Source organism: Suncus etruscus, chromosome 10 (assembly GCF_024139225.1).
Source record: "Suncus etruscus isolate mSunEtr1 chromosome 10, mSunEtr1.pri.cur, whole genome shotgun sequence".
Lineage (NCBI taxonomy): Eukaryota > Metazoa > Chordata > Mammalia > Eulipotyphla > Soricidae > Suncus > Suncus etruscus.
The window spans coordinates 71134433-71148163 of NC_064857.1; the positions used below are offsets into that span (position 1 = coordinate 71134433).

General features: G+C 49.9%; 1 protein-coding gene and 1 pseudogene across 2 annotated transcripts in view; one reads left to right on the plus strand and one right to left on the minus strand.

Moving 5' to 3' along the window:
* Window positions 1–1382: 1382 nt before the first annotated feature.
* ZNF532 (zinc finger protein 532) overlaps window positions 1383–13731 on the minus strand; it is an 83105-nt gene continuing 70756 nt past the window's right edge. The window contains exons 8-10 of one of the 2 annotated variants that reach the window (XM_049782048.1): window positions 7733–7845; window positions 6931–7078; window positions 1383–3457 (exon numbers count right to left, since the gene is read on the minus strand). In XM_049782048.1, coding sequence (XP_049638005.1) covers window positions 2966–3457; window positions 6931–7078; window positions 7733–7845 — 753 coding nt within the window. In that variant the 3' untranslated portion in view covers window positions 1383–2965. Of the gene's footprint in view, window positions 3458–6930; window positions 7079–7732; window positions 7846–13589; window positions 13721–13731 lie in introns of those variants that run through there. The other variant, XM_049782047.1, reaches the window with a different exon arrangement.
* On the plus strand, window positions 4029–4259 carry LOC126020580 (cyclin-dependent kinases regulatory subunit 2-like; annotated as a pseudogene).

The following is a 13731-nucleotide window of genomic DNA, read 5'->3' on the forward strand; positions in this document are numbered from 1 at the left end:
ACGTGGACCAAAGCATCCAATCACACTTGCCACATTTCTCTGCCCTTACTTTCCCCAATCAGGCCAGCAGGGCCTTCTCATTGATTGCACCTGTCTGTATTCACTTCCTGCATCCCCTCCTGCCCTTAGCCTCAGCCCGAGCCAGGATTTACTCCTTCCTGCTCACAGCTCTTTTCAGCTCAATCATCCGGCTTTCCTCAAAAGATCATAGCTATTCCGAGACTGCAGAATTTTCCTTTCGTTTTTGTTCTCAGGGCATTTAGGAGGAATTGGAAGTAGGATGGTACAGCTGGGCCACATCTATGCTCAGGGGACCATATATGGTGATGGAGATGGACCAGAGTGTACAAGGCAAAAATGCTTTTCCTGCTACGGTCACTCCCCCTCTTTATTTTGTAAGCCACACCAGGAATTTACTGCATCTTCTGCATCCAGGAATTACTCTTGGCAGGCTTGGAGGACTATATGGGACGCTGGGGACCAAACCTGGGTTAGCGGCATACAAGGCAAGAACTCATTGAATGTACTGTCTCTCTGACCCCTTTAAAAAAAAATAGCTTGGGGCCGGGTAGGTGGCGCTGGAGGTAAGGTGTCTGCCTTGCAAGCGCTAGCCAAGGAAGGACCGCGGTTCGATCCCCCGGCGTCCCATATGGTCCCCCCAAGCCAGGGGCGATTTCTGAGCACATAGCCAGGAGTAACCCCTGAGCGTCAAACGGGTGTGGCCCAAAAACCAAAAAAAAAAAAAAAAAAAAAAATAGCTTTTTTGAGTATTTCGACTGGGCATCTAACAGACTGTATTTCCTTTTTATCAAGTATCTCCAGGCACTTAATAGTGGCTAGTTAAGAAAAGTCATGGTGCCGCAGACCAATATTCTAGTTCCATGTTTTTTTTTACACATACCTTTATTTAGTGAATAACTGAAAGTCTGTCAGTATGTACGGAAACACATAGGGGTAAACGCTGGTTAGTGCAGGAATAGCTGGGTCTGACCAACTCAAGAGGGCTTCCGGCCAAGATCGTGGTCTGAATTCATCTTCCTCAACTGTAAATCGAGGCCAGAGAGGCCCAGAGGTTTATTGCAAGGTTCAATGCAGAGATATATGAAAAGTGCTACAAATACAACTGAAGAGCAATACAGGTACAAACAGAACAAGTCCCAGGGACTTGCATTTTAAGTTGGGGAATACTTGGGCCCCAGGCCCTTGTATTATGCTGCTGGACAAATGAACCCCAAGTAGGAATCAGAGAGAAAAAGTGGCTAACTGTTAGGACCCCGGGGTCTGTTCTTCCCAGCAGGCAGGCTTTGGCCATTACCTGCTCTCACACATCCGACAGCCACGGCCACCAGAGACCCTCAATGATGCACTCACAGAAGCACAAGGGCCAAACGTCCTGCCTTTATTTACATTTGAAATGTGAATACAGTTACAACAGTGATGAAGATGATGCAGGGCGAGACCTTTTGAGGAACTGAATCGACTACGGTGTATCATGCAAGTTATCGCTATATATACAACAGAACCTCTTTTCTTAAAAAAACAAAATAAACAAAAACAAAACAAGTACAAAGCATGTTCTGGGATAAATACAAGATATAAAATGCAAAGAAAAACACATACACACGCGCACACATACACACACGCACACTAAAACCAAAACACAGACATCTTCCAGAGGACTAGAAACGAAACGGACAGCACAGGAATGTCCCTCTGTCCTTCTGCTGCTCTTGTATTGGTGCAGCTGAGGTGAGGGAACATTCTCGGTGGAAGAACGGAGCTAACCCGGGTGTGGCTCAGTGCGGAGTAGGGGAGGCCGGCTGCGAGCAGCTGCATTGCTAGGTCGGCGCTGGGAGCTGTGTGCCCCCAACTCTGAAGTACCAGGACATTTGGCAGTAGCACCCAGAACAGGAAACGCCAACTTTTTTCCACAGCGGAGGGTTAAGTCAACTGTGATATTATTATTATTTTTTTACTTTTCCCATCAAGAGCTAGAGAAATACTTGATATTTTTGTTTGTTTTTCATTGTGTCTTTATGAGTTAATAAATTACAGGACAAAAAAAAAAATCCCAAAAGAACAAAAAACCGTGGCGGTATAAAGTGATTGGTCGAACAGTCCTAGGAGTCCAGCCCTTTCTCTGCTGTCCCTGGAATCCTGGCAGCCGGAATGGCATGTTGGCTGGGGAAGACGCGGTGGCCGGGTCTGTGGCCGGGGCCATGCACGCTTATTTCCCAAGTCAACTGCCTGTGGATCTGGATCTTGGCTGTCCAAACAGGCACTACCTGCAGATGGCTACAACAGGGTGGCAGGGCCCGGGCCCAGCCCGTGCCCACAGCGGAACAGGCACATTGAGGAGAGTGCTAAGACACTTAAAAAAGTCCCTAAGTGTTCGAAGACCCATGAGAAATATAGTTTAGCAATGAACACTCAAAACAAAACAAAACAAAACAATACGCTTTAAAAAAAATAACAACAAAAAAGGCCTTTATCTCGGCCTGTATTTAGTCTGAGACCCTTTCAAACCCATTAACATACAAAATGGTTTCTTTGATTTGAGGAACTGCCAGTTGACTAAGAACTGTTTGAAAGTTACCCCAAAAAATAAAATAAAAAGAGAAAAAAAAAAGCAATCTTCTAACCAGAAAATAATAAAAACAAACCCAACAAACGGAAATCTTAAAACATTTTTCCTCAAAATACTGATAGAAACATGTAACAAAGAGTATAAAAAAGTTATTCTTTTGAATATATACAAATTCTCTTCAACTCAAATACTGTTTTTGCTTTAATACTTAGTGTTGAGGATATACACCGAGGTGAAGAAGGTCCCTTTGGGGGGGAGATATTGCATCAGCACGGCCGGTTCTACCGAGCGCAGCCAGGCTGCCAACTTTTGGTAACAAAAGCTTGTCAGGTTCCAACACAGGCGAACAGGGTGGGACTGGGGGGTAGGGGGCGTCGGCTATTTCTCTGCGGAGCTGACCCTTTTGGACTTGATGAAGGCCATGCCGTGGGTCCGCATATGTGCGTTTAAGGCCGCTTCCGTCTCGAAGGTCTTGGCGCACACTTTGCACTTACGGTCCGACGGCGTGCCCATCGCCTCGTCCTCGGCGCCACCTGGGGGATCAGCCGGGCTGTCCTCGCCCGCCCCGTTCTGCCGGGCCACGGGCTGCGGCTCCTTGAGCTTGTGCACAATGAAGAGGTGGCGGGCGAGCGAGCCGTGCGACGTGTAGCACAGGCCGCACTCACGGCACTGGTAGGACGAGCCGTCAGACTTGTGCTGCGGGATGTGCTCGTGGAACTGCAGCAGGTTCTCGGTGGTGAAGCCACAGACGGCGCACTTGTGCACCTTGAACACATTGATCTTGAGCTTCTTCAGTGGCTGCGTGATGGCTCCGCGGGGTGGCCTGAACTCCGGGACAGGATCCTCCAACTTGCGCTTGGGACTGGGCACCTTGGGGGAGAAGAACACAACAGGGCTAATAAAGATATATATTGTATATTCCGGTATATAAGACAACTTCTGAAACAAAAAAAAGTGAGCCGAAAATTGGGGCGGGGGGGGGGGGTCGTCTTATACGCCGAGTATATCCCAAAAAACATTTCGATATGCCATTAAACAAAAATCGTCTGGATATTGTCATCAAACGAATTTTCCAACTTGATCCTGCACCAATCACTGCAAGGCTCTCAGACCGCCTCTCTAACTCAGCCAATCCAAGCAGGCTTTTTATGCATGCAAATTAGACAATGTTCTGTACCGAATCTACACTGTCAAAAGCCTACTCAAATGGGCCAGAGTCAGAGAGGAAGTCTATTACAGTATAACCTTTGAACCTTTGCTTGTTGTGATTGGCTCACTGTGGTACATACAGTTGCAGCACAGGAACGTTCTGTCTGATACAGCAAATATAGGCCTAACCCTATGTTTTAACTGTAAAATTAGGGGGGGGTCGTCTTTTAAAGGGAAGTTGGATCGTTGCTTTGCTCTGACGAAGACATGCATTGAGTCTGCTCCCACAGAGATGGCCCACAAACAGATCTACTTACTCGGACAAGTACTTCAACGAGTACCGGCATGTCATGTTACCCAGAGAACTCTCTAAACAAGTACCCCAAACACATGTGATGTCTGAAGAGGAATGGATGAGACTTGGTGTGCAGCAGAGTCTAGGCTGGGTTCATTACATGATTCATGAATCAGAGCCACTTATTCTTCTCTTAGATGACCTCTTCCAAAAGATCAACAAAAATGAAATATAGCTGGAGACATTAATTAAATCTTCCAAATTTAATGTATATTTGTATATATGGTAGTATTCAGTGAATACTTGAAAAATGCACGAATTGTTCATCATACCTGTGCATGAGCTGTATTCTTCACAGCAATAGAGCTCAGTTAAATGCAACTGCAGTAGGTTACGATAAGATGTTTAAGAAAAAATTTCTTCTAGTTTTCCTCTTAATATAAGTGCCTGTGTGACTGTACCTGTTACTTTTGTTAAATAGTTTGTATGTTGCATTTATAAAGGAGGGGGCAGAGATACAGCATGGAGGTAGGACATTTGCCTTGCATGCAGAAGGACTGTGGTTCGAATCCCAACATCTCATATGGTCCTCCGAGCCTGCCAGGAGCGATTTCTGAGCATAGAGCCAGGAGAAACCCCTTAGTGCTGCCGGGTGTGACCCATAAACCAAAAAAGAAAAAAGAAAAAAAAAAAAAAGAAGAAAACAACAAGGCTAATATAAAGATATTATTTAAAAAAAAATAAAAAGAAAACAACAGAGCATGGCTAAAACCTCTTGCTGCCAGCCATGAGCATATTTTCAGCCAGAGGGAGCCAGGCGTCAGGACTGGGAGTGCCAGAGCCAGGTTTTGTTTGTTTTATGTTTGTTTTTGGGAGGACCATATCCAGCGTGCTCAGGGGTTACTCCTGGCTCTGTGCTCAGAAATCACATCTGGCAGGCTCAGGGGACCATATAGAAAGAAGGCTGGGGATTGAATCCAGGTCGGCTGTGTTCAAGGCAAACACCCTACCCAGTGTGCTATATCACTCTGGCCCCCAGGGAAGTTGGTTCCCAGGGTACCAACTCTGCCTGGAGTGAGGGCTTCCAGGACAGTTTGCAGAGGCCACAGGGGATCAGGCCAGATCCATAGAGTTGCAAAGGCTGGAAGTGGAGTCATGAGTCTGCATGCTTGGGGGATAGGGAAGACAGAGTGGCCAGGAGAGGATGGGCAGGCGACTGGAAGAGGCAGGAGAGGGACTAGTAAGAGCCTGAAGAGAGAAAATAGCAGGACGTGGCCTTTCTGTGGCCAAACTCTCGTTCACTCTTCTCACCACATTGGACTTCTTCCCACCACTGAATCCCATCAAGGCCACATCCATCCTCCTGACTGTCTTCAAATATGCAGCAAGGTAACTGCCAAGATCACCCTTTATTCACACACTGATCATTACTCAAACTCTGCTTCACTGCATCTCTTCAATCTGTCCCCCAGGGACAGGATTTACGAAGTTGAGGCACCCCAGGGAGAGATGGCCTCGGGAAAGGTTCTCCTCAATAATCTAACCCTCCAAGTGCTGGGCCCCAGATTCCAGTGTTGAACAAGCTAAGGAAAGACAAATGTGAGGAGGGAAGTTAAGAAAAGGCAGTAATGGGGCTGGAGCAATAGTACAGCAATAAGGTGTTTGCCGTGCAAGGGGCCAACACAGGACGGACCCTGGTTCAAATCTCAGCATCCCATATGGTTCCCTGAGCCTGCCAGGAGCAACTTCTGGGCACAGAGCTAGAAGTAGCCCCTGAGATCTGCCAGGTGTAACCCAAAAACCGAGACAAAACAAAACAAAACAAAAAGGAATAGGCAGGTAACAAGGTATCGCAGATGAGGGAAAGGGACTTTGGGTGAAGTAGGGGAGGGGTCTGTTTCTAACTAAACTACAGAGCCAGCATTGCTGAAGCATGACGCCCCAACTATCATCATTTACCCTAAAAACATACCAATGTGTAGGAGACAGAGTGATAGCATAGCAGGTATGCATTTGCCTTGCACGTAACTGACCTGGGTTTGATCCCTGGCATCCCATGTGGTCTCCTAAGCCTGCCAGGAGTAACCCTGAGCACAGAACCAGAAGTAGCCCTCAGCACTGTCATGTGTAGCCCCCAAAAAACATAACCAAAAATGTACCTCTGAAGGAGGCTGTGAACCTGGGGCCAAGTGAGGCAGGCAGACACTGGTGGTGGGGTTGGTGTTAGAACATTGAATGCCTCAAGCTCTAGCATAAAAATACAAATCACAGTGCCTATGTTTAAAAAAATCTATTGAAATTAAAAATATAGGGGGGCCAGAACAATAGCACATCAGGCCAAACATTTGCTTTTCAAGTGACAGGCCCTAGTTTGATCCCTGGCATCCTGTATGGTCCCCTAAGCCCTGCCAGAAGATATTCCTGAGCACAAAGCCTCAGTATCATTGGCTATGGCCCAAACAAATTAAAAATACATGCGTGTGTAACATCATCAGGCCTCTGGAATCCACAGAGGCAGTTCTCTATAATGCTGCACATAGCTCAGTGCCACCAGCCAGAGGCCACACCAACTAGTGTCTGCCTAAGCTGGACCAGCCCATGGGCATGCAGGCCTGACTTGGTCTCTGGACACCATCTGAAGTGGGAGCTAGGCTGCAGTCAGCTCTGAGACTATCCCCTGAAGAGACTTGTGACCTTTCCCGCTGTGAAAGGTTGTGGAAGCCTCGGGCCATCTGGGAGTCAGATTCAGAGGCGAAGGAGACGTCGGAAACTATTTTTGGAAAGAAGCAGAGGAGGGGACAAGCAGGTCACAGAGCAGGGGGGCCCTGTCACAGCTACCCAGTGATGATAACCAAGCCTAAGCCCTGCAGGAAGCAGATGAGTCGTCCCCCCCACAGACCTTGACATCCTCCTTTGTGTCCATGCCATCCTCGGTGCTGGCCTCGGTCATCTCCTTAAGGTCGGGGTCCTTGATGCCGTGCATGAGCTGGATGTGCTTCTCCAGCATCAGCCTCTTGGTGAAGGTGCGTCTAGAATCGGGGCAATGCCTGTGGGGCACCAGGGGAGCCAGAAATAAGCCGGGGCTGTGGGCCTCTAGGCCTCCTGGGCGCCTTCCTTCTAGTTTCCCTCTGGTCTCTTCTATCCCAAACTCCTACCCAGGCAAGCACAACTTGGAGCCACTTAGGGTCCCTTAGACCCCACCGGCTCTACTGCTCATACTCAGCTTCCAGGTGGGGTAGAGGGTTGCCCCGACATTCCTGGCTCTCGTGTTTTCGGGGGAACAGGTGTCAGCCACTGTGGGAGGAAAATTTACCCCCAGAAAAATCTCCCAGGTGAAGCTGCAGAGCTCGAGTGGTGTGGCTGTGGCAGGGTTGTGTGCCCTGAGTGCAGGCCAAGGGGGTCTCACACTCCTGTTCTCTGACAGGAGGTGAAGCCCTGCCAAGGGCTTCTGGGAAGGAATAGGAGCAGGCCAGGGACCTAATGCATGGACAGACCCAGCCATGCTCTGGACCACAAAGTAAATCAACATGCCCAGCTGACGGGCTAAGGTGGCAATTCCCGAGTACCAGAGGTTCTGGAACCTGAGTTCTGGGTCACCTGCACGCTCCTCGGTCACTTAACGTTTTCCGGGCTCCGAGGCGGCAGGACTGAGCTTGCGAGGGGCCGGGGCCTGGGCCGGGGGGAACGAGCCCGTGACTTACGAGCAGGCATAAACTTTCCTGATGCCTTTGTGCTTGATGCGGTTGTGACGGCACAAGCTGTGTGAGGAGCTGAAGGACTTGTCGCATTGGCGGCACGGATGCTTCTTCATTTGCTGCAGTGGTAGAGGAGAGAGAGAGGCCGTGTCAGGGCGGTGGGGCCAGGGTTGCTCGAGACTGTGACAAAGCTGGATAGGGCGCGCGCGCGCGCGCGCGTGTGTGTGTGTGTGTGTGTGTGTGTGTGTGAAACCTTGCATGTGTCAATATATGTTTCCATGTGGGTGATTCTATGTGCATACGTGTTCAATGCATACATGCCTGCATGCACAAGTGTATGTATATATAAACTGCGTTGAGTGTGTACACGCCTGCATGTACATGAGTCAATGCATGTATCTCTATGTGTAAGTCAGTGTGCATAAGCATGACTATGTATATTTTCATGTGTATCTGCACAAGTTGAGTTGTGTGACTGTGTGAACATGACTGCAATGTGGGTATATCTTGTGCATATGAGCATAACTTGCACACATGTTAAGCCAATGTACATGCCCACATGACATTGACTCCCTGCAGGCTGGGATCAAACTCTGGACCTCTAGCATGTACACTGGTCCTTCAAGAAGTGTCTCTTCTGCCCAGATGTTAATAAACCTTTGAAATTTCCCTCTTGTGATCACTACTAATGGTGCTTTGTTTGAAATTTCTGAAAACCATACACCGAATTTTTTTTTTATGAACATAAAAATTCAAAATCTCAGGACTAGAGCAATCATTTGCTTTGCACATGGTCAACCTAGGATTGATCCTCGGCATCCCACGTATCCTCAGAGCATGCCTGGGATAAGTCCTAAACGCAGAGCCAGGGGTGATTCCCTAGAAGCCAATCTATTGATTCACAATCTTTCTCAGGTGTTGTGCCATGTGTGCATGTGAGGAGAGATAGTGAAAGTCAACACTGAGCACACACAACACAATCCACATGACGGTTCCCCTCTCCAGCAGAGACCTCCTGCCATTTTCCAGGGTTCTCTTGTGAACTTCTGAGGAAATCAGTAGTTTCCCTTTATTCTATTTTTTGTTTGTTTTGCTGCCACACCCAACAATGCTCCGGTGTTAGTCCTAGTTCCATGTTCAATATCATTCCTAGCAGTGTTTGGGTCGGGGGACCATATAGGATACCAGGGATCAAACCCAGGTCAGCCATATGCAAGCCAAGTTCCCCACTGTGCTATTGTTCCCACCCCAATGGTTTCCCTTGCAAATAATCTTCTTGGGTATAAATGAGATGCCGTCTACAATGCAAACTTTAGTATCACACAGGAATTTGTGATCTGGCTCAGGAGAAAGCACAACCGAGAGGAAACAAGACCTAGAAGGAAACAAGGGAGACTTTGAGGCAGCTCATTCCTGCCACCCGCTCCAGGGTAGGCTCCATACCCCAGGTCCCTGTGATGGGAGGGAGGACTCTTCAAGATCATCCAGAGTAGGGTGTGATGTCAGTCCCGATCTGGCCACAGAGACCCTTCCTGACATGAACGGCCTATCTGCGCATTTCGTTCTGAAGTGAACAATGGGATCTTTTAAAACAAGCCAACTGCATCGAAACCCAAAGGCAGGAAGCAGCTTCCATGTTCTGGGGAATGACCAGGCCTGGCCTTGGGGCCTTTGTGAGGAACAGGCTGGGGACAGGTGGGAGACCAGCCCAGGAGGCTGAAGCTGCCCGGCGTGCTCTCTCCTAACCATTAGGATGTGGCGGGGTCTGGGGGAGGGTCACCCCCTGACCAACCGAGATGACCACATAGGGCCTCAACGCTGGTCTAGTGTTGAGGTTCCTGTGGTAACCAGATCTGACCAGGGTTCCTGCCTGTGGGTGCAGAACACCTTTCGAGCCTAGGCACAGCAAACAAAGTAGGGGGCCACTGGCTCCCCTTCTTCCTCCTCACCTCTTCCCCATTTTTTTGTTTTAGGGCCATACCTGCCCGCCCCACACTCACTCACTCACTCTAGCATCTCTGCCCTCGCCTCCCACTGTCAATGCAACCTTCACTTCCTTTTAGAAAAAAGCCGTCAGGGGCTGGAGAGATAGCATGGAGGTAGGGCATTTGCTTTACATGCAGAAGGACAGTGGTTCGAATCCTGGTATCCCATATGGTCCCCCGAGCCTGCCAGGAGTGATTTCTGAGCATAGAGCCAGGAGTAACCCCTGAGCGCTGCCGGGTGTTAAACCCCTCCCCCTCCCCCTCCCCCCCCCCCCCCCCCCCCGCAAAAGAAAAGAAAAGTTGTCAGCTGACTGCAAGTCTCTCTGCAGTAACAGGAGGTTGGGCCTGGGCCAAGACCCCTCCCCTTGCTGCAGTGCCCAGAGCCCACTGACCTGGGAGCATCCCACAACACTCCCCTCTCGCTGCCCTGATGGGTTTGCGCTCAGGGAGACGACCAGGGTGGACAAAGAGGTGATGGATAGAGAGAAGCCAGCCAGGAAGGGAGCTCATGAGACATGGGTGGAAGGTTTCACTGGTGTAGAACTGAAAAACTAAAGCAGACGGACTAGCCAGGAATGACGGGACAGACTCCTGGACTCACTGGAGACAGCAGCGAAGAGCAGAGGGGACAGGGCGGGCCAAGTCAAGTCCGTGGTCATCAACCTCTGGCCTCGCACATGACATCATCGGGTCCCCAAGACAAGAGCTCATGGTGGGCAGAGTAACACCAGACTTTCTGGAGACTTCCAGCTTGGAGGGAGCAGACAATCATGCTCAGTAAGAAAGGGGCCACAGACAAGTTTGGCTCCCCAAGTGAGTTGTGAAGCAGTGTTGCTCCCTGGGGTCTCAGCACCCAGGACCCGGCTCTGCTCACCCCACAGCCAGGTGACCACCCCCAGAACATGATCCTTGCTGGCTGCCAGGCTCCCACGGCGTCCACTCTCAAGGCCCAGCAAGTCTGGAAGGATTCACTCGCTCCTGCTCCAGCCGTTATGGACAGAGCCTACCGAAGGTCTCGGGTGTCCAGGGATAGGTGCACTCCACGGTGGCCACTCTGCGGGGAGCAAGCTCATGTGTCCGTACATGATCTCTCCAGCCAGTGGATGCCCCCAAAATGTGAGGGCGGCAGAAGGAGCAGCCTTTAGGACCGAGGTCCCCCCGAGGGGATTCCCAGGACATCACGTGCAGCAGGCGGCCTCTATGGGGATTATGGGGTCCCTATATTCACCCTATCTGGACCACATGAGCTGAAGCTACAGCTATAGCACAACAGGGAGGATGCGTTCCTTGTATGAGGCCCACCTGGGTTCAATCCCATAGAGTCCCCCAGAACCATCAGGAGTGCAGAGTCAGAAGCTGCCACGTGTGACCCCCCCAAAACAAAACCATGGACCATGACAACCCTGGGGGGAGAAAGAAACTGTGGACTGGGGCTCTCGGTAAAGGCTGGAACTCTGGGGGTGTGTCCAGGGCCACAGGAAAAGCTGCAATTCCAGGTGGGATGTTTCTACAGTGGAACAGGGCATGTGGGAGATAAGGAGAGCAGTTAGAAAAGGAAGGCACTAGCTAGCTAAGAGGGTCCCTGAGGCAATGAGAGCTGTGGGTGGATGGGTAGGTGGGTGGGCAACTGCGTCCGGGAAAGACTGCCAGGGGTTGTCTCAAGGACTCAAAGGGGCACCAGAAAGAGCAGGGATGGGAAAAACTGGGGCTGAAGACAGGGCCAGGACTGTGTCTGGGTACCCATGTCTGGGGGCTAGTGCTCAGACTGTTTGGCAGCTGGAGAAGGCGCCTTGCGTCCTCCCCCGCGGCCACCTTCTCCCCAAAAGCAGAGCTGATGCAGGAGTTGACTCCACTCGGCAAGAGCTGATCCAAAAATCCCAGGAAGCCAAACATGACTCTTCAAAGAGCCACCTCCAAGGAGAGCTTGCACCAGCGCCCAGCACTGGGCTCCAATCGCACCATGAGCCACGGCATGCGACCCAGCCCTGGATCCCACTTCAACACCTCAGCACACACACACTCGAGACATCACCTGCTGCCCAGGCTCAATTAGCAGTGTGCAATAAGCAGAGTCTAGGCCCCTAAGTGTCTGGTTTTTATATGAAGAGGTGCAAGAATTAGTATAGTTAGCCTGAAGGGAATCCAGGCGGCGATAGGGCAGAAATAGCTCTCGCTCCCTCTCTTCCTCCCTCTTCTTTCTTCCCTCCCCCGCTCTCTGTAACAAACCCACTATCACCAGCTAGTCCAGCTGTTTCCAACCTTTCTGCACCCCTGAGAGGAGAAAAATGTCACACACCACCAAGACAGAAACTTCAGTAACATTATTTATTAGAAGACTTGACGAGTCAACAATTGTTAACAGTGCCACCCCATGATGGCTCACATTTCCATCCTGGCACTACACGGTCCCCACTCTGCTGGGAGCTCGCCAGTCCCCCTTAAATACAGGGGAAGGAAGGCAGTGTTGGAACAAGGCAGATTTCATCACCCAACAACAGGCACACTGGAGCTGGACGGAGGCTAGCACGGCAGGGAGGGCGCTTGCTTGCCTTGCGTGTGACTGACTCGGGTTCAATTCCTGGCATCCCCATACGGACCGACCCCCCTCTAGGAAGAATCCCTGAGCACAGAGCCAGGAGTAAGCCCTGAGCGCTGCTGAGAGTGGCCCAAAGACAAAACAAACAAACGAAAACACCAACAACCAGACACACTGCAGACACCTGAGGATTTTGGTCAGGAATACAACTAGAGGAAACTACAGTAACTATGAAAAGGAACACTGTTGAGGCTGGAGAGGTGGCTCAAAGGGCTGGGCAAATGTTTCCTGTTTCTAAGCAAAGCCCAGAGAACTATGGGAGGAGGGCCCTGAGAAACAAGTTGGTGTGGCCCTGAGCACCAAAGTGTGCATCTCCCCAAAACAGAAGAGGCTAAAGGCTACAAGGTACTCCCCTGCAGGTTTGGTTGGGGTTTATTTTGTTTGTTTTGTCTTCCTTTTTTTTTTTTTTGAGCCACACCCAGCGGTGCTCAGGGGTTACTCAACTCAGTGCTCAGAAATCGCCCCTGGCAGGCTCAAGGGACCATATGGGATGCCGGGATTCAAACCACTGTCCTGGGTTGGCTGCATGCAAGGCAAATGCCCTACCGCTTTGCTATCTCTCCGACCCCTACTCTTGCAGTTTTAATGAGTTCAATGAGTCTAACATTAACTCTATTGGAAAATCTAGTATTTTACAAAAATACTTATCAGCTAAAGACATATACTCATTGTATGTGTTTAGGGGGGGGGGGGAGAACCAGGGCTTCATCCATGTGAGACACGCATGGTAACTGACCCCATCTTACTCTTCTGGAAAACAAAGAGGGGGCCAGAGTAATAGCACAGTGGGATGGGCATTTGCCTTGCACGCAGCTAACCTGGGTTTAATCCCTGGCACCCCATATGGTCCCAAGTCCACCAGGAGTCAATCCTGCCTAAGTGCGAAGTTTAGTAATCCCTGAGCACTACGTGTGGCCCAAAACAGCAAACAAACTAACAGAATAAAAGCATGTTGCAGGCAACATCTATGAATGCTCTCAGTAGTTCTTAAGTACTCACTTTCTCCCTTTCTTCCTCTACTTGTCTTAGGGCAAGAAGGTAAAATTCTAATGTTTTTGAGACTCAATCCATGGTACAGCAGGTAGGGCACTTGCCATTGCTTGTGGCCAATCCAGATTTGATCCCCTGCATCCCATATGACATACTATCCTCCAAACCCTAGGAGGAATGATTCCTAAGCCTTGAACACTATCAGGTATGACCTTATTTACAGTTACACACACTTTTACACACACACACACACACACACACACACACACACACACACACACACACACACACACACACACACACACACTTAAAAACTAATATTCTGTCTCCAGACACAGACACACTGTATGGGCAAATAATTTCCACCTCGGAGAGGGGTGATGGGAACATTTACTAGCAAGTGCCCCCATCCTACCCGCAGACCTGGAAGGGCG